The sequence below is a fragment of the Annulohypoxylon maeteangense genome (genome assembly GCF_022496945.1).
Source record: "Annulohypoxylon maeteangense strain CBS 123835 unplaced genomic scaffold GGS22scaffold_14, whole genome shotgun sequence".
In the NCBI taxonomy this organism is placed as follows: domain Eukaryota; kingdom Fungi; phylum Ascomycota; class Sordariomycetes; order Xylariales; family Hypoxylaceae; genus Annulohypoxylon; species Annulohypoxylon maeteangense.
This window is the reverse complement of record NW_025953261.1, coordinates 191,874-216,434: the sequence shown is the minus strand read 5'-3', so window position 1 is coordinate 216,434 and position 24,561 is coordinate 191,874. Positions and strand designations below refer to the sequence as shown.

The 24,561-nt window shown below is 47.3% G+C and overlaps 8 protein-coding genes across 8 annotated transcripts; 3 read left to right on the top strand and 5 right to left on the bottom strand.

Moving 5' to 3' along the window:
- Positions 1-459: 459 nt before the first annotated feature.
- On the bottom strand, positions 460-3,301 carry GGS22DRAFT_40041 (kinesin-domain-containing protein). Its single transcript, XM_047966994.1, has 3 exons — positions 3,096-3,301; positions 860-3,009; positions 460-808 (listed from the first exon to the last, which is right to left on the bottom strand). Exons 1-3 carry the CDS (start codon positions 3,213-3,215, stop codon positions 586-588), a joined length of 2,493 nt encoding a protein of 830 aa, XP_047816584.1. The 5' UTR covers positions 3,216-3,301; the 3' UTR covers positions 460-585.
- Positions 3,302-4,257: 956 nt separating this feature from the next.
- GGS22DRAFT_168625 (ubiquitin-conjugating enzyme E2 2) lies at positions 4,258-5,661 on the bottom strand. The gene is made up of 4 exons (XM_047962197.1): positions 5,270-5,661; positions 5,150-5,214; positions 4,855-5,079; positions 4,258-4,791 (listed from the first exon to the last, which is right to left on the bottom strand). Exons 1-4 carry the CDS (start codon positions 5,309-5,311, stop codon positions 4,668-4,670), a joined length of 456 nt encoding a protein of 151 aa, XP_047816583.1. The 5' UTR covers positions 5,312-5,661; the 3' UTR covers positions 4,258-4,667.
- Positions 5,662-6,122: 461 nt separating this feature from the next.
- On the top strand, positions 6,123-7,962 carry GGS22DRAFT_40031 (thiolase). Its single transcript, XM_047966993.1, has 3 exons — positions 6,123-6,424; positions 6,481-7,425; positions 7,478-7,962. Exons 1-3 carry the CDS (start codon positions 6,272-6,274, stop codon positions 7,673-7,675), a joined length of 1,296 nt encoding a protein of 431 aa, XP_047816582.1. The 5' UTR covers positions 6,123-6,271; the 3' UTR covers positions 7,676-7,962.
- Positions 7,963-7,999: 37 nt separating this feature from the next.
- GGS22DRAFT_168622 (uncharacterized protein) lies at positions 8,000-9,986 on the top strand. The gene is made up of 3 exons (XM_047962196.1): positions 8,000-8,588; positions 8,642-8,951; positions 9,011-9,986. The coding sequence occupies exons 1-3, from the start codon at positions 8,260-8,262 to the stop codon at positions 9,974-9,976; spliced, it is 1,605 nt and encodes a 534-aa protein (XP_047816581.1). The 5' UTR covers positions 8,000-8,259; the 3' UTR covers positions 9,977-9,986.
- Positions 9,987-11,969: 1,983 nt separating this feature from the next.
- GGS22DRAFT_40014 (uncharacterized protein) lies at positions 11,970-13,924 on the bottom strand. The gene is made up of 3 exons (XM_047966992.1): positions 13,380-13,924; positions 13,088-13,320; positions 11,970-13,036 (listed from the first exon to the last, which is right to left on the bottom strand). Exons 1-3 carry the CDS (start codon positions 13,782-13,784, stop codon positions 12,211-12,213), a joined length of 1,464 nt encoding a protein of 487 aa, XP_047816580.1. The 5' UTR covers positions 13,785-13,924; the 3' UTR covers positions 11,970-12,210.
- A 2,565-nt stretch (positions 13,925-16,489) lies between these two features.
- Positions 16,490-18,089, top strand: GGS22DRAFT_40000 (RmlC-like cupin domain-containing protein). Its single transcript, XM_047966991.1, has one exon. It carries the CDS (start codon positions 16,877-16,879, stop codon positions 17,825-17,827), a length of 951 nt encoding a protein of 316 aa, XP_047816579.1. The 5' UTR covers positions 16,490-16,876; the 3' UTR covers positions 17,828-18,089.
- Positions 18,090-20,351: 2,262 nt separating this feature from the next.
- Positions 20,352-22,534, bottom strand: GGS22DRAFT_168616 (phosphoglycerate mutase-like protein). The gene has a single exon (XM_047962195.1). It carries the CDS (start codon positions 21,967-21,969, stop codon positions 20,509-20,511), a length of 1,461 nt encoding a protein of 486 aa, XP_047816578.1. The 5' UTR covers positions 21,970-22,534; the 3' UTR covers positions 20,352-20,508.
- GGS22DRAFT_168615 (uncharacterized protein) lies at positions 22,519-24,543 on the bottom strand. Its single transcript, XM_047962194.1, has one exon. It carries the CDS (start codon positions 24,531-24,533, stop codon positions 22,887-22,889), a length of 1,647 nt encoding a protein of 548 aa, XP_047816577.1. The 5' UTR covers positions 24,534-24,543; the 3' UTR covers positions 22,519-22,886.
- Positions 24,544-24,561: the final 18 nt, after the last annotated feature.

Below are 24,561 nucleotides of genomic sequence, written 5' to 3'. Positions count from 1 at the left end.
GGTGTCTGTCTTCACATTGAACATCTTGCTATCTTGACTACCTACACAAGCAAGCAATCATACAGTCGGTTTTGACCACAGAGTATGGCATTACGCAAACTCCCCACCAACCATTCCAATGCATGCAGACAACTGCAGAACTAGTGAAAAAAAGCCATATCGTGTCGTGTCCTGTCATCATTACCCGTGCAAATAGTTTCGTCGAACCGAACTTCAATCCCTCATAATCTCCTGTCCCGCAAGCCCGATCGACCCCCAAGTCCAAGTCGGGACCAGAAACCAAGGAGGGGCGTCGGCGCGCACACACACTCATGTATATGGGGATTAATTCCATTCTGACGAAACCGCCTCTCGAGGCTCGAATATAGTCAGAGCTGCGTGGTATCGAAATAGAAAAAAAGGAACAAGGGTTAGGGAAACGCAGACTGATGATTGGGGTATAATCCTCTATCTGTACCGTGGGATGAAATCGAAACGTCTCACATGTCCTCTAGAGCATAATTGAAATCCCTACTAAACATTCTGGATTCGCCCGGCTGCTCGGTAACGACGATTTCCGTTTGCTGTGTCATTTACTCGATGTGCTTATTTCTGGAAGAACCAGCTGCTTCTCTTACCAGCATTACCTTCATTCTGCAGATTTGCAACGGTCGGGACTTGGGCGGGGGAGTCGCCACCACCACCACGAAGTGGTTTCGCGATACGGCTACCCAAGAACCCACCAGCACCGGACGAGTTCAAACCGCGCGTCGATCCGGCCTTGGCCGCCTCAAGACGCTCCTTGACGGCGGTAAGCTGAGACTCGAATCTGTTATACGTGTTAATATAAGGATAATGGCAATTAAGAAGGGCAACTGACCTGTGGTTCGCTGCGGTAAGCTTCTCTTGACTATCTTGCAACAAGCTCTCCAGACTAGAGATGCGCTCATTCCTTGCGATGAGCTTCCTCTCTGCAATGGCAACCTCTTTCTTGAGGCTGCTATTTTGTTCAACGAGCTGGCGTTGGACCTGAGTGAGCTGCTCCAGGTTCCGTTCGAGGAACGCCATCTTCTTTTGCTGGGCACGGTTGTTAGATGACCGCAGCACGTTGTTGTACTGTTCTCGCGTCTCGTCCAAGGAGATCTCTAGTTCGACAACCCTCTCGCACCTGTTTTGTAGGTCGCGCATCAAACTCTTCTTCATGACATCAAACTCGGCAATTTGTTGTTGCATAGTCTTGCCATTGGCTAGACCTGGTACACCGCTGTGAAGGGACAGCTCTGCTTGTCGTACGATACCTTGGGTCTCTACCAGCTTTGCCTTGAGTTCCTGCAAGTCATCCGGCGGGATAGGATCTCCTGAAGAGCTTTGCTCGAAGAGTGCGTCAACTTGTTGGATGGCATTTGCAATCGACTGCTCATTGGCGCTGAACACCTCTCCACCCAGGTCAAACCCGGCCATCATCTTAGCCATCTTCTCCGCCTTTTTCTTCTCCTTATCATCTAAGACGGCGCTCGTCTCTTTCGCGCTCATCTTGATATCCAGAAGTTGCTGTTTGACATCGTCGAGCTCTGTTGTAAGCTCGGAGTTCGCCTCCTTCAGAGCATCCATCGTGATCTGAGCTTCTTTACTTTCGAAGGTTAGGCGTTCCAGTTGCATTTTTGCTTCGTTGACCTCGGTTGTCAATTTCTCGTTTTCCTTGCCTAGCTTACTATCGTGGTCCTTTAAGAACGTCAGCTCTTCCTTGGATTCCTGGAGAGACTTTTCAGCCGCAGCGACAGCAGATTCCTTCTCCGCCAACTGATCCTGGAGCTCATTCTCCCTTCGAAGGAACTCTTCTCTCTCGTCCTTATCCAGAGGAAGACTTGGGGTCCCCGCGCGCTCTGTTAACGCAGGCGTTTCGGCACGGCTTTCGGGAATTAACCGCGATGGAGTAGAAGGTCGATGGGGCCTCGCGTCTGCTCTCGTACTGGCAACACCATCGGCCGCCATTGACGTGACCCATTGTGCCTTAGGAACAGTCTCTCCACCTCTCCACAACTGAAGCTCTCCTTCCAGATTCGAAATATATGTCTCAAAGGTTGTGATGTTAGATTTAGCTTTAACAAGCATAAGCTTGAGCTCTGCGGGGCTGAGTTCGGCATTGACCTTGGCCTTGTTCTTAATCGATTTGGCTCGCATACCGAATCGAAGGGTGCTCAAGGTCTCGGCATCGTTGTAACTACTCGGCGAACAATTTATGATGAGCGTAGTTCGGCTGTTTCCACCGAGCGATTCTTGTAAAATTCTCGTTAATTTCGAGTCTCGGTAGGGAACATGTGAAGATTTCCCGTCAGTAAGTGCGTTGATGACCATGCCCAGAGCACTCAAACTCTTGTTGATCTTCTTCGCCTCCTCCAAGGTTTGTCCGCTGGCGCCGGTCTTTCCCACCTTCTCACTACCAGCCAGATCAACTAAGAATAGCTGACCGCTCTTCATTGAACCAGTCTCGAGGTTCTTCTGAGAGATGGTGACAACGAAAATGGAATGCGAGCGTGATGATTCTTGGTTCATGTTGGTGGCAGCAACAGCCCTTGCGTTTCCACCCCTCTTCATAACCTCGAAGACCTCCTCTACGCTAGAGACGTAGATCTCGAGGAGTCCCTTGACGTACACACCACGGTTCTTCTCCTCGTGGACCGGTAGGTTGTCGTTCTGCGGGGCCAGAAGATCGCGGATACGCTCCATGTAAATTTCCATGTAGCTTACTCGGACAGTATACTCGATGGTCGGTGGACTAGACATGATACTACTGAAGATCTGTTCGACGATACGGGGGGTAATACCCTTGCCTTCGTCATCTTCTATACTCGTTCCCATCATCGTGTACGACTTTCCGGCACCCGTCTGACCGTATGCGAACACCGTTCCATTGTAACCGTTGAGTATGTCGTCGACGGTAGGCTTAATGGAGTAATCGAAAATATCGACCTGTTTACCTTGCATACCAAATACGCGATCAAACGTAAAAGAACCTGCGGCCTCTGCCGACTAAACTCGAAATCATATCGTTAGCACGGGTGGCGGTAAAGCGGAAGGGGGATTCCGCAGGTAGGCGGGTAGGCGGGTAGACGCACATTCAAGGTACAGGTATCGAGGCCATCAAAAGTGACGATAGGCTCTCCGCCCGATGCCAACTCGACCTTATTCTGCGGACGAAAACGGGCAACGACCTTGATACTGTTTGCGCTAGCCATGATGACGTTTTGCGTTGGTATACGGCTACACGCAGGATAATATGTACGAAGGGGGAGAGGCCTATTTCATGTTAGGAAAATAGGCCGGGTCTTGGTTAGGTACAGACGCAGCTCAGCCGACGAGACGGCGAACGGGTCAAAGAATGTCGAATAGGGTACAATAAGACTCGTCCTTATGTTGTGTTATCTTTAAATGTTATGTTTATGTTTGAATGAGGATTGTTGCTTGTTGCGGTGTTGTGAAGCGCCGCGTCAATTTTGTTGGAGTCGGTGTTCGTAGTTTGTAAATTGTAGATAGTAGATTGTAGATTGTATTGGGGGGAAAAGAGTCCTTCACGTTTTCGCTACCTAGTAGGTTTCGGTCGTGCCTGAAGTTCGAGAATCGAGCACCTAATCCAGGGGAAGTGGCAGCTGCAACCTGCAAGGAAACGAAAAGCCACAATTCTAGCGGTATTGAACATGTACTATTGCTGTACCCTCATGCGACAGTGCACCTAAGATTCACCTAAGCCAAGCTTTTAGTGACTTTTTAGTGACTTAAATGAATACAGTACATACCCCTCAGGTACGTATCCCTCAATTACGTTCCAAGGTTGCCCGGGTTGCTGCAGCAGTGAATTCAAATCTTTATTCATCCCACCTTTTAAGAAGTGACTTGGAACTTGGAACGCGTCTAATCATAACCTTGGAAACGATAAACTCAATATTTGTCAGTGATAGATGGCATGTATTTACCTTGGTAGGCATGTGAATACAATAATTGCATATCCATACGTATGGAGAACACAGAAGCATGATACAACACGCCATCCAACCCAAAATAATTAAGGACCTGACCCGGCTTTTATTAGACATGTGGACTTCTAAACCCATGCAAGTCTGGAAACTTTTTACTGCAGTTCATGCATTCATTCAAAACAACCTGAAAGCCTACTATCCGAATCGTATCTGCATACCTGGTAGGAAGTAGGAAGGTAATCAACTTACCAAGGCACAACAAGACACCAGCTGAACAATTTGCAAGGTTCATCTCCGTTCAATGTTTGGGTCATTCTTTGTAATTCATCGCGAACTAATTAACTACGAAGAAAGCATGTCCGGCATTCCCTAGCAAAGAAAGAAACAACAACGCCGGAGCTGATGCGGGGACCTAGGAAAGCAGTGGCTAATAAAATGATCATTTAAGCGTTAAGGAGAAGTCTCCCAAGAGCACAATCAGCCACCGAAATGCGATAGCCCTTCCTGTTCGACGCCTACCAAACGCCAAACCCTAACTGAAGCCCCTCGCAGACGACACTTGCCATAAGCCGAAACGGCATCGCTATATGCCACAATGTTTGTGCAAGTTCCAATGTTCTGAGCGTCATCATCCCAGCCATACATGAATCATGATCGAGAGGTGTCCTACACACCTCAAGCTGTCTGATCACTGCAGAAAGCCCAGGCTCTAGCTTAATCTTCCCAACTCTTCTCCACGGTCTCGCGGACTCGCTTGGTGTACTCCTTGCGATTATCCTTATAGAGGTTGGAAGCTTCTACATTCGCCGGGGAGCCGGTGTTGGGGTCATTGAGCAGGCTGTTCCCAATATGTATCAGCAATTGGTAAAACTAGTAGGAAAATATAGACACTCCATCTCACCTTTGGATGCTCGTGAGGACGGCTGCAACATCGTAGGTAGGGCTCCATCGGTTCTGTAGGATGTCGAGGCAAAGCTCTCCGGTCGCGTAGACGTTGGGATGGAACATCTGGCTAATAAACTTGACTGCGGGAGGCTTGTTCGGGTATTGCTCTTCGAAGTGCATCACGAGTCGGAATGTTCCATCTTCGAACGGTGTGTCGGCGGGCCCGATGATAACGGCATTCCTATATGGTACGTCATCAGTTCTAAATCGCAATATGAATAAAGTACCTAGGTAGTCATTTATAAGCTCACCAAGTCATGACATTGTCAGGAACCGGAGAAGCGGAAACGCCAGCCGGAGGGTCAGTCTGCATTCGCTATGCCATCTCGTCAGCATGGTATCTCTGCAAGTTAGAGACGTATGTAGCTAACCTTGAAGTCTCGCATCAAACGACGACGAGCGGCGGTCGACATCTTGGGTAGCTTTAGAGGGGGTGTCCTTAAAGGTGATGGTTTATGGTGGCTCTAGTAGGTAAAGAACTTTGCTGACAAATATTAATTTGCCTTAGAAGTCAATGAAGTGATGCGTAGAAGTAGAGGTGGCACTAGAATTGTCCGTAATGCGAAGAGTTAGATGAAGTAGAATTATGGTAGAATAATGAACTTTGGGCGGCGATTGCCCCAATAGAGATGGATATGGATATGTTAGGGATTGACGTGATAAGGGAAGTGTACCTGGGTACATACTAAGGAAATATGAATCGTTCGAAAGGAAAGAACTAGGGATACACGTGACTGGATTATGAACTACATACACCCCAAACTACAAACTTTCAATGACGCTAAGCTGAGCGGTAGCTCGCATGTGGTCAGTGCATATTATATACATACCTAAATAGATTTCTCAGGTACCTGCCTGTATTATCTGATTGGCTATTTATAGGGAGACAGTGATCATAACGATAAGGTCCTTTCCAGTTCAATTCTGGTTTCAATATATAATTATTTACACCATATGCACTTGTCTACATATATTGGTAGACATATTCAACTGTTCCGGAGTACTTTGCTGTCAATTAAGCTTAAATCTATCGGGAAGGTACATCGCGAAGGATGTCCAAGGAGGTACGGGAATGTAGCAGCTACTTCCCCAGATTATGGTTCCTCGGTTGATTCTTTGAGTAGAGGGGCAGCACCTAGCATTGTTAGAGGAGCATTCCGCTGTAAGCCGAGGTGCCAATACGGATTGGGGGGGATAACAACGGAATTAGAACCTAACCCGTTCGCTATTGCCATTTTACTACTTCCATGACTTTAGTTTATAATATCTCCACTAGGTCGAATTGAATTACTTTATTGGACTCTTGTATCTTCCATCTCTTGTTTAAGAATACTCCTGGCTTCTCTTCTATTTTGCATCTAGGAAGCGGCAATATGATACTTCGACCAACCGTAGCCAGGTCTGCTACTAGCTACCCGAGGATCCGAGTTTTCGGAACACCGCGTTATTTCTCAATACAGACTTCGCGACGACAAGAAATTCGAGATGCATATATCCTAAGTGCATCTAGGACACCTACTGCGAAGGTGAATTTCACTTTCCAGTCGGGTTTCGAGACTATGATAACTAATATTAAGAGCAGTTCAATGGCTCATTTCTCACGGTATCCGCCCCGCAGCTGGGCGCCGTCGCTATTAAGTCAGCTTTAGAAAAGTCCAAAGTACCAGTTGAAAAAGTGACAGATGTCTATATGGGAAATGTCCTGCAAGGATCAATTGGCCAGGCCCCTGCCAGACAAGCCGCCATATTTGCTGGTCTTCCCAAGACCGTTGAGGCGATTACCATCAACAAAGTTTGTGCCTCTGGGCTTAAGGCTGTGGTTTTTGCAGCTCAAAATATTCAACTTGGTCTAAGTGAGGTACAAATCGCTGGCGGCATGGAAAATATGTCACAAGTTCCGTATTATGTTCCCCGCAAAAGCGGGCTACCTGCATTCGGACACGTCACGATGGAAGATGGCCTTCTCAAGGATGGATTGACGGACGTATACGATAAATTTCACATGGGAATCTGCGCTGAAACAACTGCTAAAAATCACGGCATCTCCCGGGAGGCACAGGATAAATATGCTCTCCAATCTTATGAGCGAGCACAAAGTGCGTGGGATAACAAGGCTTTCGCAGATGAAATTGCCCCCGTAACTATAAAATTATGGAAGGGCGAAACTATAATCGATACCGACGAGGGTTATTTAGACGTCAAGCCAGAAAGAGTTCCCTTTCTAAAACCCGCCTTTCTTCGCGATGGGACGGGTACCGTCACTGCGGCAAATTCATCTACGCTTAACGACGGTGCTAGTGCGCTAGTACTAGGAAGCAAAGACATCGCGAGGGAATTTGGCGGCAGCTCAAGAGTCCTAGCGAGAATATGTAGCTCCGCCGATGCGGCAGTTGATCCCGTGGATTTCCCAGTGGCTCCAGCTAAAGCTGTGCCTATAGCCTTGGAGCGTGCAGGTATTACAAAAGACCAAGTTGCAGTTTGGGAGTTTAATGAGGCGTTTGCTGCCGTTATCAAAGCAAATGAGAAGGTAAATACCAAAATTCAAATTTCACCACCAAATTACTAACATAGCATAATAGATTCTTGGTCTTGATGGTGCTAATATTAATCCATTGGGTGGCGCCATCTCTCTGGGTCATGCACTAGGCAGCTCGGGATCCCGGATTCTCACAACGCTGCTACATCAACTCAAGCCTGGAGAGTATGGTGTTGCTGCTATTTGCAACGGTGGTGGAGCAGCTACTGCTATTGTAGTTCAACGCATCGACTCTGTGTAATTATCGAGTAGCACGGGATGCTTAGAAAGGAACCATGATACCAATCTAGAATATAATTCTAGTCTACCTATGCGTTAACCATCACATCCAGCGCCTACGCGAGTTGTAGAGAATATCACATGCATAATAGTACAGTGTAACTTGTTCGTGCAAGATGATGTCATATCCATATTAGATATGTACATAGGTAGTAGGTACCTTCTATAATGGAGCAGGGATATAGATTAGATTAGCCCTACAGGTTCCCCTAGAAGTTTGATTGGCTATAAGATTGCTAAGTGTCTCCACCTGTCTCCACGCTCTTCACCTACACCATATTTGTTCTCGCGTCTTCGAAGTTAGCTTCACGTCTAGTATCTACATATCAATGACTTCAACCTCCACAGGTATCTACTCAATTACCTATCACCGAGAAACTGTGCAACATTTACAGCGACGTGCCCTTTTGCATTTACCGTTTGAGCAAATACTCGACTTTCTACTCGTCATCGACTCACCGACTCACCGACCATGCAGTCTCAAATATAATGACTTAAATTAAGACAACGCTCTCCAATCTCGAATTTTTACGACAACTTCTCGCCATGTCTGTGTCAAAGCAATTTCTAGCTGGAGTACGCGAAATCCTCGTAGACCTCAATGGGGAAGGCCTGCGCGATTGGCTCAAGGTAGAGCCACCTTTGCCGCAAGAATATCTCGACCTTGCAGCTGAGCTGAAAAGTCGTTACAAAGATGACGACGCGCTCGAGAAGCTTGTCGAGTCGAGTCTACCGGAAGATGACGATGTACCGGAAGGTCAGGGAACATCATGGTTCGGTTTCAATGCGTTCATAAAGGACTATCTTCAATACTGGCGAGATGTGGATTTCGAAGACCTTCTCGGAGCCCACCAATTGCTCACTGCCTTAACCAAGTACGCCAATACGCCCATCCCGATTTCGCATCGCCGTCGGCTAATAAAAGTAGTTCATGTGCAACGGCGCTTAATAATCCCACATATGGAACGATCATGTTGCAGACGAGCATATCACTTTGCGGCTCATTCTCAACCCTGTCTATGACCTTGAATAAGCGACCGGACTTGACATCGAGGTTGGCAGCATTGCGTAGCGGCGAAGATGAGCAGAAGTCGTTCATCGAGATTACGGCCGAGATCATGCAAAAATTCTTCACGGCATGCCTCACGGATCGATCAAGCCCACGATTCGCACCGCCCACGGGCAAAAAAGTCGGCATCTACGTCTTCGCCAACAAAACCTTGAAGCTCCTTACGATGGTATGTTAAGATACATAGCTAACTTAAGCCGACGCCATACTAAATTTCCCGGCGCTCAGAACAACCGATCGTACTTGGCAACACAACTCTTGACCAATCTCATGGCAAAATCACCGCCACTCTCGTATTACCCGGCTTCTCAAAGAGTGTCATTCTTATATTTCCTCGGCCGGTTCCACTTTAACCACAATCTCTACTGGCGCGCCGCACAATGTTTCCAGGAAGCATATCTACAAACACCACCACGTTTCCAGAAACACCGGCGAATTATCCTCACATACCTAATCGCCGCAAACTTCACCATGGGCCGTCTACCCTCACAAGCCCTCCTCCAGCGACCAGAAGCCGCGTCCATGGCGCAGTGCTACTCGCAGCTCTCGTCCGCGATCCGGAAAGGCAACTATCTAGCCTTCCAGCACACGATCAAGCAGCACGAAGACTGGTTGCGCAGCAAAGGGTACCCCCTATTCATCACGTTACAATGGCGCATCCGCCCGCTCCTCTGGCGCTCGCTCTCTCGCCGCACGTTCCTGCTCACTTACACTCCCGACGAAGGTGACTCGCGCAAAGCCGCCGTCCTGAAGCTCGCCGACTTCAAGACCGTGCTCACGTACATCCAGCGCCGGCTCGAGGGCTACCTACCCGCGGCACCAACGCTAAAGACCCACCACCAAGCCAACGTCAACAGCTACCTCCTCAAAGCAGTCTCCAACAGCGCGGGCCCGCCGCTCAAGAACTCGACGCTAGCCCCGCCGCCCGGCGGCGTCAAGAAGCTGATGCCCGACGAGGGCGTGCTGACGGGCAACATGCCCATCACGGACCACCACGTCGAGACTATGGTCACGTCGCTCATAGGCCAGGATCTGATGCATGGGTATATAGCGCATACCCAGGGCGCGTTCGCGATCATGGGCACGAAGCAGAAGGGGAGTGCGGTGGCGGCGGGGTGGCCTGGTGTTTTTGAGGTTATTGAGGGGAGGTCGGCGGAGCGGGAGATTCCGGGGTGGGTTAGGGATGAGAGTTAGGAGAATGGAGAGTGGTTTAGGGGGAGGGGAGGGGAGGGAGGGAGGGAGGGAGTGCCTGGGTATAGGGGCATTTGGATTTGATGGGTCCGGTCCGTTGATGATGTTGATCTGGCTAGTCGTATAGTAGGGTTGCAAGATAGGTGGCTGATGGCTGGTGTGATGAAATTACGAATGATACCCCATACGTGCTATTTTGTGTTGAATTTTGGTGCTTGTGGGACTGGGATGTGTTGTTCATTTGACTTGGGTAGATTCTAGATGGGATGTTAGTGAATTTGCTAGTAAAAAATACCGACTAGAGATCATGAATTATCATATAGTTAGAAATGGCCATTTAGGTAAGGTTTCTGTGGAACTAACCATTCAACCAACCCCCGGCCCGTAGGGTATGTTAAAGGTTGTGGATTCAGTGCCGCCGGTACTGTTTCGTGACTTTACTTTGCTATTTAACCTTCACTCCGAAGTTGATGCCTGGCGAATGGGCCACCTGACTGTAGCCACGCTGACGCGTGACGCGTCTTTGTCGTCTTTTGGCACTGTCAACTCTCCCTGTAAATGACTGAGGTCAGGTATATGCAATATTAAATGTCTGGTTTCCTGAGCCGTTTGCATACTTGTATAACAATGCCCCTATTCCCCCTTACTACCTACATCCCTACTGAATGCTAGTACATGTTGGCCTACCTTAACATTCATCACCTGGAAGTCACCAAAATTTTTCTAATAAAGGTTTCCACTGGCTTACTCTTTTACTGCAACGAGTAACGACATGATCAATAGCATTACAGAATCAGGGGCACAATGGTCAAAGCAAAGTTCTGTAGCAATTTCTCCAAGGAAATTCTTCAGATATCCGTCTGGGTAAATAAAGGTGTACAGGCCTCCATATTTATATACTATTCCTACCAAAATGGATTAAAAAGTGTTTTGATCACCGTAATAGTTGTCGTCACCAAGTAAAAAAAAAAAGGGGGAGTGCTTAACCTAGGCCTTTCATCTCGTCTACCAGACCATTATTAAATTCCCGAGGGTTCCAGTTTACTACATACCTTGGATACCTATTAAGTGTATAACAATGAGAACTATGGCAATAATCAATTACGTGGTTCTAACCAAAAAGAAATCTCAGTATCTGAAGATAGGGGGTTTGAGGTAGTCACGTGACCCATTCAAGAGAAATGTAGAAGCCAAACAGCAACACTGCATTGGAAATATCTAGAGTGATTGGTTTATTAGTAAAGGAACGACACTAGAGCACCTACTTGGACATTATACTCATGTAAGGGGAGGGTCTCTTTAAAGACTTGACACCTAGGTGGGCAAGTACCCTCGAACTCCTTGCTTCCTTTAGTCAGTCATCAGTCATACTGTCAGCATAGTCACATGTTTAATTCAACATCAAAGACCTCTATTCAGCTTCAACCAAATCTCATTCAATGCTATCGATTGCCAACAATAGGCAAATCGGGGCAGAAGATAAAGTATATCCACAAGAGACGCGGTATCCGAATCCTAAGCCGCGTCTACTTAAAATATATATCCAAAAATCTTCCAACCCCCTTAACAAATATTTTTCCTTTTGATCCAAGACTCCCTGATTGCGGCACCCCAAAGTCAGCTATGTTCATGAGCAAAGTACAAAATCTGATTCGCGTGGCGTGTCGTCTTGGTCGTATGTATCTCTTAGCCCCCAACCCCCCATCTCTTAACAAAGCTTACTCCATCGGGAATATTCCAACCCACTTTCTCTGAATTGGATTCAGAATGTTATCTCGACAAGAATGATATAAAAAGACTTCAAACCGCCTAGCCCCAGGCGCTCCACAAAAGGGGGGTATATTGAGAAGATAAAACGTATGTAGCCCGAGATGGGTAAGAAAGATACTGATGAATGTAGTTGATAATTCCGGAGATCGTCAATCGCCGTTGAATAGATAATAAACACTATCGAATAATTGTTCGTTGTATGCAACCAGCCCTAGCTCTAGAGGGAGATATACGAGCTCCCCAAGCTGTAATATGTACGTAAATTAGTATTCATATTGCCGTTCCGGGATGGCAACATATAAATCGACAATGCCGGCAGTGATAGAGACGTCGTCGTCTCGGTAAAGGGAGTCGCTATTCCCAGCGGTGACCAAAGCATGCGAGACCCCCAAATAAAAATTAAATATATTGCTGAAATGAGATAAATTCGCGTTGGCATACTTGGTACTCGTGGCTACTCAACTACCTTAAAGTAGGTAAGTAGCAGCCACAAAAGCAACGACAAGGCCTGCCATAGCAGCACCACCTTGTCGCTGGCCCGCGCCTTCATTCTTGTTCGTTTCGCTTGATGCAGACTCCTCCCCGCTGGTAGAGCTGGAGCTGGAGCCAGCTAAGGAGGTCGAGGAAGGATTGGATGAGGAAAAGCTCAAGGTCGATGTTCCATTTTCCTGGAAAACTCCGCCATAATTCGGGGTGGGTGTAGGGCTTGTTTGTCTCGAAGACAATGAGTAAGCAGTGGTAGCAAGGTTGCTGCTTGTCGAATGAGCCGACGAGCTAGTTAAGATTGGCGTCGACAACGAGGGAGTCGAGGAAATTGAGGTTACCGACGGTATGGATGTTAAAGAAGATACGCTAATCGAGGTGGGAGCTTGGGTCAACGAAGTTGGGGGCGCAATTAGGGAGGAGCTAGAAGATGAAGAGTCCCCTCCAGATCCATCCAAATTATAGACGACGATGTTAGCTTTGCCTCCACTAGGGACTGTAACAACGCAAAAGTCCCCGCCGCCAGCACCAGATGCCTTGTTGTCGCTCGTGACGCCAGTTCCGTCAACACGGCATTTAGATCCATTGCAACCTCCTTCCGGGCATTCGACCTTTAAGCCAAATGTTGGTTTGGTACCAGAGAGCGAGGAGCTTTGCCACACTGGGTTGATTCCAAGCTTAACATATGTCGACCCGTCGGCGACGGTATTTGCTCCGGCAACAAAGGGTGACCAATTGCCAATCGGTTTGGATTCATCTCCCCAATGACATCCTTGGTTAGCATCAATACCAGGAGCATTGATGTAGTAACTGGACATGTTAGTTCAGAATCCTCGATCAAGTCTAGCAATAACCACTTACTGAGCTGCGGTTTCGTCCCAATAAGACGTACCCGGAACAGCTAGTGTAATAGTGCCAGTGACATCGTTGGGAATGATCATGTCTTCATAACCTGGCAGGCAGGTTTGGCAAAAAGACACAACTTTTCCAGCCTTGTTCACAGCTGTCACTGCACCAGTCCCATCAACACACCAGTCCTTATCCTTGAAAGGAACCTCAATTTCGCCATCGTCATTGCAGTAGATACCACCGTACTATAGTCATGTTAGCTAATTGTCGCATATCTTATGAACATATGCGGTTCGACACTAACAGTGGATTCGGGATAGGCATAAGTCGTGCCTGGTTTCCATTGCGCCATGACTTGACCAGAAGGGCAAGCAAAGGGACACCACGTGCCCGATACGCACTTCTGATCAGGGGCCATTGCCCATCCACCATTTTGTCCCGACGGAGTGACAGCAACCAAGCCCTTGTCGCTTGGGAACTTGCATGTCTTCTTGCCATCTCGCGATGAAAGTTGTGAGTTATCCCGGACGCTATACTTCGGGTTGGTGACGTTCGAGTGAGCTGAACCATGACCATGGCTATGGATATGGTTATGCTTCTTTTCAAGATGAAGATGGTGGTGCCGATGTCCAGTAGTGGCGGCGCATGACTGCGCATTCAAAAGAAGGATTGCCGACCCCAAGGCGGCCTGTATCGTAGTGATCTTCATGATATCACGTTCTCGAGGACGATTTCGTATCAAACGACAGTAGATATGTTCCGAATAGGAAGCTAAAGGCGCATGCCCCTCTGTTAGTGTAGCGCTTCGAGTGATCAACAACGCGATCAACAACGGGGACGACGATCGATCTGGTGTTTGCAAGTTTAGTCGCTGGGATGAGCTGAAAAATGAGCCTAGCTCTCAACGTGCTTCGGAATCCTTCTAGAACGAGCGTGTCGGTTTACTTTAAAAGAGTGACAGGGAGACTATTCTCCGCGATAAAGAGTGACTATTCACAATAAAAGAGAAAAAGAGCGTGGGGGAGAAGGAAGGTAATGAGGGATTTGGACCGGCTCAACTCGAAAAGGAAGAAGAGGTGGACTCCAGCAAAGGAGAAGAGAAACTGGGGGGGAAATAGAAAATAGGATGCTGACAACCGCAAGCGCATTGGGCTACAATCTCCAAATCTCCAGGGGCGCTTTAGGGCGCCTTAAGGCGTTTTTGGGGGTTAGCGCGATCCGTCGTCAATATGATTGGTCACTATCCATGAAGCTTATTGAATTCTCAACCAATGGGAGTAAACGAACAAATGAGCTAGAAGCAAGTACAGGGATAAATTTCCTAAGATGGACAGAAAGGAGCATGCAACTACCGAATTAACCTATATCAAATTTCCCTTCCTTTTTTTTCGACATTTCCACAATTTCCCAAGACCCAAGATCCTCTCCATCACCTTACTCGCCCCGACAAAACACTACTGCAAGGCACCGCTGCGCCAAGAAGGCGCGATTTCGATCAACATAACCCACCATAAATCAATAAAAATTTTGATAGTGTACCGCATAATGAATCGACGACAAAAATAATGGCAGAACGGATGTCTTCGACACGTATGTCGAATGGTTGTCCATGGCAATAGTCCAATTGTCGACTATGTTATCCCGACGAGGTAGCAGTCTTTGACGTGTTCGAAATGCAGGTACACGTAGAATGGGTGACAGGCAGCACTAAGCACAGAGACCTGGAAGCGTTTCGAATACTACCTCACGCTATGGACGCGTTTCGATTTGCCCTAGGAGTTAGACGATCCAAACCGAGGAGTTGGAGAGTTGGAGTCAACAAGGCACGAGGATACAACCTATTTTTGCGACGCTGCAAGGTACGGCAGCCCAGCTCTGTTTATATATTAATTGAGTCCGGAAATCCCCAAATTCCGAGGTCTTCCGGTTTGATTCGACGGATGACAAATATCACATGCGCCTTATTGTGGCAACTATCGCACAGCACGGCACGACACAAAACATACATACTATGTGCGATATACAGCTACAAGTCGATATCATACCGCTTGTTTGAAGATATTCAATCGCATAAGTCAAGCAAAATTGAATACCCCTTTCAGGTCTACTTGACCCCTTTTTATTCATTGGGTTCTTGGGACATGATCGTCACGTTCGAAATCTATCCTGGCTCTCATCCTACTCCTTTTCTTGACCGAAATTCAGCCGTGGCATATCGCCCATATTTTTTGAGGGGGGAATCATACGATCGTGACTGGCGGGTCATATCTAACCTAGGCATCTCTTCAATAGTATCAAGATTATTCTTGCATTACCATAGCCAGCCTTTGGCCGGAATATGAGGGTTTCTCATTGGTCTGAACCATGGTCTAATGTTATCCGAATTACGGATAGCATGAGTCAGCATTCAAGCTTGTCATGATGGCTTCAAGTCAAAAGCTGACTACAGCATTGTTCATTCAGCTGAAACCACTTACATACCCCACATTATCCATCTACCTAACTAAGTTGAACGTATATTAATTATAGCTAACTCTAGCTTTAGTATGGCGACTCTTAAGATCTCGACTATCGTACATATTTGTGATACGCCGGGATGTTTATCTGAGTCAGATCATCAAAATCACCGATTCGATCGTATGCGAATCTGAATACACTACAGCTAGCCGTTTAACTTGATCAGTCGTAGCTAAACGATGTCTCATATTGAGACTCGTTGGCTGAGTCGTAAAGTCTCCTGCCCAATACTAACAATTTAAACTATTCACAATCAAGAAACCAAATGACCAATGAGCGAGTCATAACATGAAGCCTATCACCGGACGACAGCATACATACTAGATACCAGGTAAGACCTAGGTCCTAGGTATATTAATAGCTCCCTTAAAGTTAGCTTAGTATGGCGTACTTATAACACCGTTTACTTTACTAACCTTTAGCTAGCTGAAGTAGAGGTGTGACTTCGCAGACTTGCGAAATCTCTTATATTATTACTATCTCTCATCGACATAGCCTTTCTAAGATCAAGATCCCGGGAGCAGACCCTAACGTTCTAGACTTCTCCTCCGGCATGACTTCTTCCGTTCAAAAGCTTGTCATCCTTTGGTTAACAGCACGCTAAACAGACGCAGCTAATATCTTAGCTCAGCACCAAATCACGAACAAGATTTACTCTCACCATGATTGGCTTGTTCGGACCAACCAGTTCTTACTGCTGTTGCCAACCGACTTAACAGCCTAATAACAGTGGCCAGCGACGTTGATATTTTTATATCAACATTACGCCATCATACCTGACAGCCCCGAGACCCACAACCACGTTGCGCCTTGGCATCTCTTCAACATCTACGAGATTTATCCAATCATATGCTTCTACAATTGCCTATAGCAGACCCGGGAACTTGGTAGCCGTCTTTGCTCAGCCCTGCGGAATTCATAGCATCCATGAAAAAGAGGCCCTCTCTAGCTAAAGGTGAGAGAGATGGATGTCTATTGGTCCATTCGCTTATGAGGTTTGATATGAACAGTCTGAGGTAGATATATAAGATTCAACGTGAAACCCGCAAGGGAAGACTTATATTTTTTCATCACCACCAACATCATATCCACAAAATCCAAGTCTTTCCTATTTTTCTATTTATTTTCTTATCTCTTTTGTCATCTCATTATTTCCTTATTTTCCTTAAGCCTTCGTCTACTTCTTTCTCCTACTAGTGCAGTTTGTTCTTTTGGACCGATCCTCTCCTACTATCATAATATTGAAACAGTCATATCGTCTAATTCAAGCTTAATACCGTCAAAATGCTCAAGGCCGGAACCGTCGCTGCCATCTTGGCTTTCTGCTCCGTCTCTGCGGCTGCCCCTGCCAGTTGGGGATCCGACTCATGGGGTAGCACTGGCTCCGGATCATACACCACACCTCCCGCCTGGGAAACTGCCACTGGCGGCTCATCTCACGAGACTGCCACGGCCTCGAGCTATTACACCTCTCTAAGCTACGCTCACAACAGCCCCAGCCACAGCACAGAAGCAGCAAGTGCTTCTGCTACGGGCTCCGCTGCAGGCTCCGCTTCTACCACCGTCGCAGCCAGTACTGTCGTCTCAGCCCCCTCTACACCAACAGGCCTGAGCAAAGTCCAGCAGATCCTCCTTTCCGACACTCGCGCCGACGCCGTCAACAACGTGCTCACATCCAACTCCGACTTCATCTTCGATTTCAACAAAGCGCGCAAAGGAGGCAAGAGCAGCGAGATCGTGCAAGCGAACCGCAAGGCCTTCCCCGCACTCACGGGGACCGGAATCGGCATGGCCGTAGGCTTCCTCGGACCCTGCGGCTTCAACACCCCGCACGTGCACAACCGAGCCACCGAGTTTCTCATCGTGACCAAGGGCAAGATAGTCTCGGAGATGGTGATCGAGAACGGCGTGAACAACGCCAAGGGCACGCCGAGGGACATCACGAACACGGTCGAAGAGTTGCAGGCCACGCCGTACTTCATGGGCGCCCTACACACGCAGTACAACCCCACCTGCAAAGACGTGACCTTCGTCGCGCCCCTGTCGAACGAGGACTTCGGCGCCAATACCATCGCCCAGGCTTACCTCGCCCTTAAAGACGAGACGATCGCCGGGGCCCTCGGTAACGTCATCGACGGCGCTGACATCGATAAGTTCCGCAGCTTGCTCAGCTCGAACGTTACTATTGGTGTTGAGCAGTGCTTGAAGACTTGCGGCATCTCTAAGCGCAAGTAAGGGGTTAGTGTATATATACTTTTGAAATGTATATACTACCTAGTATATTTAACGGGATACGGCAATAAAGAGGGTAGGGTTATAGGGGCATGACGGGTCTTTTGGTTAGACGACAGCGCACGTGCGATGGTTTGATGGGTTAGGGGGATTGGGCATCATCGGTCCGGAGTTCTTCATTGCATTAGTTTGTTTATTTGGTGGGTTTTGCATATTAATCGCTACTTAAAATTAGAAAAGCCACCAGTTATTGAATACACACTCGTTTCTGGTAGTATCTAGTTACGATCCTGTGCTTCGTTGTGACTAGTTGTGTGTACTACGGACTCTCCACGGACTTCTCGATCATGTCCTCTTAGCTAATAGTCGTCTGTAGATAATGAAGTATAATGTGGAAATTAATACAAGGCTATTTCACATTTTTATTGGCTCGTAGACGATGCTGTTTCCTATAAATAGGCTGTAGTGTCATGTGCGAAGCCATCCTGGCAAAAGAGAATGACTGATTTGTCACCAACAAAAGAGGATTCTCAGTCAGGAGACGAAGACTCGGCCGAAGTTTTTAAGGTCATTATCTAATAGTCAGGTTTCACTAGAATGGCATTGCCTCGTCTTTGAACCTAGAGTTCGTCTTAAACTTGACTAATCAACCATTGCCACATACTAGTTCCTATACCCCTTGCTGTTTTCAAGTTTTTGTGTCGATCCTATGAGTTATGATGCAGTCATTTCAGCCCTGGGCACGGATCTTTCTCTTCTCTTCATTCCCAACGAGAGAGAGTTAGGAAAATCGACACAGACTCGGTCATCATTGACAGCGTGTTTACTCATTATTGATAACTATCTCTTTCCGGACATCTGAAGTCGGGATACACTACCTACAATAAGATTTCAGTAGGACCTTGTTGGGTTAAGGCGTCTCAAGAGCATATATTACGACGGTTACTCGAAAAAGCTCCCTCTGTTACATCCAAGGGTAGGCTTGTCATTCTAGGTCAGGTCATTATACCTGGTATAATAGCAGCAATTTGCTAGAATAGGGATACCTTGAGTTACCCTGTTTTCCACATCATTGATAGTATTTCTTGCGGTAGAATAACTTACTATATAGCTACAATCATTATAGACATTTCAAGAGTTTTTGCAAGATTATAAGTGTTCTGTTATGATAGTGGGAAGAGTAATTATCGCATTGCAAAAAGAAAGCAAAACTTGGTCGGTGGCCGATTCGAACCCTCGCATGCACCAAATTACTACAACCTCTTATTCACTCAAATGTAGAGATATTGCGATGGAAAAAAAGGGAAATGATTTAGAAAATAGAAAAAAAAAGATCTGAAAGGTATGAATAGATGCATCTAGCAAAAGGCGCAAAAAATCGTAAAAAAATTGTTTGCTTCTCTTTGATTGAGCGTGTCATCCTTAGTGCAGGGGCCATGCTAATCTTCTCTGTATCGTTTCAAATTGACCAAATGCCCGAAGGCGAAAATTTGTAGTTTATTATGCTATATAACCCTACTAGTTTAGCCGGACTTTTGCCAATTGGCCAGCCCCACATTCGCGCACTACGAAATCCGAGTCGCTGTCACTGTTTCTTTTGTCGTATCACTTACAATATTTCTCTGTAGGAAAGAATCTAATTGGGCTTTCTTTTAGTTTTCTCAACATTATATGACTCAAAGCTCCTAAATAAAATATTCTCACACTTACTGGTAGCAAATACTGGCGAGCTCAAAGACTTGTATTGATTTAATGTAATCAAATGATGAAAGATCGTGAGATCTCTCAGTGTGGCAGCAATTACTAAATACCGAATCCTAGGCGCTAGTGAAGCCCTAGCCCTGAGAATAGCACCCTATGACAAATCTTAACTCGAAGGATGACATACTCAAACTAGAAGAAACCGACCCCTTTAAACCAGAGAATGCATCCAACAATGGATAATCACCCAGGTCATAATTACTGCTCCCAACGCTTGCCAATATCTAAATCCTCGACAACAGAGATAAATCAGTTTCTTATTACCAGGAAGATATTGACATCGATCATGTTCCACGTCGAGTTTGGCTATATGTGAATTAACCTTAGATATGGGATGAGGGTTCAAAGTCATATATGTATACCGTAACGGGAACCCCTAGATCGCGAGAATGATTTTATGAAGCTTAGAATGACTCTATCATGTTTAGAATGACTCTATTAAGTCTAGAATGATTCTAATATAAAGAACAGTTTCTCCCAATTTCTATCGATCTTATGCATGTAATGCTTCTATGAGGTTTATAATCATTCTCGCGATCCAAGGGTTCCCGCTACGGTACCTTTCTTTCATTGAGACGAATCAGAACGAACCACCTATATGAGATGTGAAGTTATATCCCTCAATAGTAGAGCCATCAAGTAGCCTGGAAAGTGCACCGACATGAAAGTCAGACCTTTTAGAAACACCAGTCTCATATTCCTAGGAGGGACCTTAGATACTGAATGATTATTTTATAAGGTAGGTATCCAATAGTTATAAATATCATTTATGAAAGACCTTATAAACATCGTCACTATATTCATTATCACTCATCGCTATATTACAGAGATAACCCGTAAATCTCATGTCGTCTCATCCTATCTCATACGTCGTCACCAGATGGTATCATCCCCCACTCCTTCCTTCTTATTAACCCCCCTCCCTAAGCCTTCGCACCCGCCGCCGCACCAGCAGCCGTAACCCCAGTCCCAGCCGCCGCCGCCGCAGCCAAAGTCGACTTCTTAACCAACTTCAAGCCCGCAAGCGCATACACTAACCCTTCCACACCCAGTATAACCACCAGCGTAACCAACGCACCAATAACACCCGCCACCGGCAACGTAACCCCATTCCCAGACTTCGTCTGCGCGGCCGTGCTCCCACCATCCGCACCTGAGGTCGAGGCAGAGGTAGCGCAGATACCCGTAGTATTGCCACAAGCCGCACACCAGGAGGTCGTGTCACCAATAGCGAACTTATTCATCTCATTCGTGAACGTACTCCACGAGATCGTCGTCTCGGTCTGCCCGAACAGGGGGTAGATCTTCGGCGCGTTAACCGCCGCGGTGCCGTTCGCCATGTAGAACCTAACGGACACGTCGTTCGTGCTGGGGTAGTTCGCGGTCGAGACGTTAGTGGCGTTGGTGACGAGCTCGAAGGCGATGGAGGAGGCGTAGTCGACTACGCCGGTGAAGTCGGCTGAGACTTTTTCGAGCTGTGCGAGCCCGAAGAAGGACATGAACGAGGCATAGGCGCCGAATTGGATGCTGACGGGCGTGCTGCCCTTTTTGTTGAGAGTTGCGTTAAGCTGCTGCACGATTTGCGCTGCGAGTGTGGCGCCTGCGATTGCGCGGATCGGGTCGCTGCTGTTGTATGCGAGGTTCCACTCGTGGTTGTCTGCGAGTGTTCTAAGTTGGAATAGTGTCTCGTTCGTGAGTAGCTGTGAGTCTGAGATGGTCTGGTTGTGGATCGTCGCTACATTAACTAAGTCGAAGATCGTGTACGCATTCTTGAAAGTCGCTTGGCTAGCGCTGAACGTCGCATTGTACACAGGGAGTAGGTCGGTATAGAAGCTCTTGGTCGAGGAGAGCAGGGACAGGTATTCCGACGATGAGAGGTAGTTATTCGAGCTCACGACAGCATTGCCGCATCCGGATCCACCCTGCAGCCATTCGCTATTCTCGGAGTTCGCGCTGCTGGCCGTGACGGAGCTTGTTGATATGGGGATGTACTGGTATCCGTCAAGCGGAGCGACGACCTCGGACTTGTTTGCTAGGATAGACACGCTGTTACTACCAGCGGGTGGGTAGATGCCCTGCAAGAAAGCCAACGCCGAGCTTTGTAGCACGGAATCGGAGGGCGAGATGACATTCAGTTGGGAGGGGACGGCGATGTCGTTGCTGAGCCCGTGGATTGGTGTGCTGGCATTGGACGAAATGTACTTGCTGCGGTAGTAAGTGCCGGACTGGAACACCTCGTCTGCGCCGAGCGCGGTTAAGTTTGTCGGCGCGAGAGCCTTGGGCGTTCTATCTCCATGTCGGTGGAAGATGTAGACGCCGAGAACAGTCTCGCTGTTAACGAGAGGGAGTGTCGCTAGCGAAAAAAGAAACGTCTTGAACGCCATGGCTTGGCTTGGCTTCACTTTGCTTTTTCAGGTACTGTCTACTTTCTTTACTTTCCTTTCTATTGAAGAAAATGTAGGTACCTAGTAAAGTAAGATGATACTTCCTAGGTAAGCCAACCAGCAGAGCAGCAATCCAACAACCCTCTAGAAAGAGAAGTGAAGATGGTGGGAAGATGCAGTCTGAGTATTGATAAAACTTCTCTCTTCCAGCCCCGCTCATCGCAGTAGGCAAGCTGGGACTGCTGGGTAGCACTACAGCAGCGATAGCCGCATACGGGAACGGCAAGCTAGGATTGATCTTGGAACGATTCGCCGAATAGTTTCTAATCATAGGCGAGAGGAAAGCCATCAAGCTCTCCACCCACCCTCATCCTTGGTCATCTTCCGCCGACCTGCCTAGTCGGGCTATCAGATGGGTTAGATGGATTAGATATCACTACACACCTAGTTCTCCGAGGTTTGTCGGGCTTGCGCCAAGAGCGGATCTATCACCGTCTAATTGCCCAATCATATCCATGAACGAGCAATTTCTTGCATCTCCGCTGCAGTCCGGGAGGGGCCGACATCGAACCTGGATCGGGGACTTACGCCCTAAATGTTGACAATTTTAAGTGACCAGTAGATAGGGCCTTGATGTGATAAAACTTATGTAAAAGTGAAAGATGGCAAATAAATGAAAATTGTATTTCCGAAAGAATTGTAAATCATAATTATACCACCCTTTCCTTGGAGGTATAGGTGAGTCCGAGGATATGATTCTAAACTGGCTGAGAGTTTTGCTTGAATCTGCGTCGAGAGCAGTATTGAAATTTGAGGTTGTTTTTTCTTATGGACACTTGCTTGCCTAGCTTCCGAATATGATCGTGATTATAAACGATCTAGATATGCACGAGGGAGCTCGGTTTGTAGCACTATCCTCAAAAGCGCAAAATAGTAATTTTCCCATCAGAATCTTCGCCAACAATCCACCGCTCATCCCCCACAATCTTCCCCCTCCCCAATAACTCCTTCCACATCTCATCCTCAAATCTACGATCCTGTTCCTCTACTTCCGAACCGCCGTTTCGCTCCTCCTGGATGCAGATCTTGGGTGGCGTAAAAGCTGACAGGGTGTCTATCATGTGGCACCGTCTTGCCACAACCCTGACACCGGCATCATAATCCACCATGTCGCTCACAGTCAGGTACGGGAACTCTTCATGCCGCCAACAGGGTGCCCAGCCAGGCCACGACTTGCTCTTGCCGCCACCGAAACCCAAGGGCCGATTCCCTAGAGCGCGCGACAGCGATCCGGCACGTGGGCAGAAGTTCATGAATACGCTGCCGTCGGTACAGCATTCATCAACCCAGCGCGGTCCGATCCCCGAAAAGGGGAACCCTGTGCAACGCACCTCATGATGACGGGGTGGTATTCGCTCATCATCCGGGACCCAGCAGTGGTCTTCTTCCTGGAAGTACACGTTTGTGTCGTCAATGAGGATTTTGAATAGGACCGGCGCTTCCCCCTGTCGTACACCTAAGAAGTCAAGATCGTCACGTGAAAATTCGTTGATGATCGTGGGTCCTTCTTCACTAGAGCCGGGCCTAGGTTTATCAATCTCTGTTAGCTCGATGGATGCCCGGTAAGAAGACGGCTTAGATATGTCCCAGATGGTAAGATATTCTTGGTGATGGCGCGGGGGGTGTTCCGAGCAATCGCGTATATACAAGTATAGGGCATAGTGAGTAGAAGTATGAGCGGAGAAAAACTGGTAATCGCTTCCAGTCGTGAAGCCAGGAGGGTAAATCCGCCATTCAGAGCGGAAGGTGATGTCCAAAGTAAATTTTATGCTCGATGATGAAGCGGCTGTATTTGAACATGGCCGCCGATCCAGGTCAAATGCCGTAACGTAATGGCGAAAAAGCATCTTGCTTCCTAATATTTTCCACGGTTCACCCTCGCACCACTCGATAATTAGCACACCACAGGCAAGCCGCATGCGCCGGATGATCATTTCCTCAACAACGAAAGGGACGGAGACTCGATTTTTAGTTTCTAAGTCATATACAACGGGCTGCCTCGTTATATGATCCTCATATACCAGCAACTCGCCATCCATGGTCCAGCTTGGCTCATTATGCTGAAAATTAGCATATTCGTAGTTCCATAACACGCCCCACAAGAAACAACCAACAGGATATAAGTCCTGCGTGATATCGAGTTTTTCAATCGACCGTGGTTTTGCGGATCGTAGATAGTAGTATCTTTCTGCTACGTTGGCGAAGATGCGAGTCCAGTTCGGTTTCTCATCCGGTTCCGGTTCCGATTCCTCGGCGACCCGCCGCATTTCGCGGGAGCGGGGAAAATACAATTTCATGAAACTCCATGAAGTGTCGGCGTTCGTGAATACCCGAAACCATAGTCGACTTACTCGACGACAAATTATAGTATCTTGAGGAGTGATGTAAGAACATATGAGGAAGAATATTTCGGTTGGTAGATCCGTCAAGTCGAACTTATTATCATGATTCTTGGTGTTAGAAAGATTGAGGCTCAGCTCAATGCTATTGTCCACCATATTCATTGTTCATAATAGATGGAATCGATGTTTT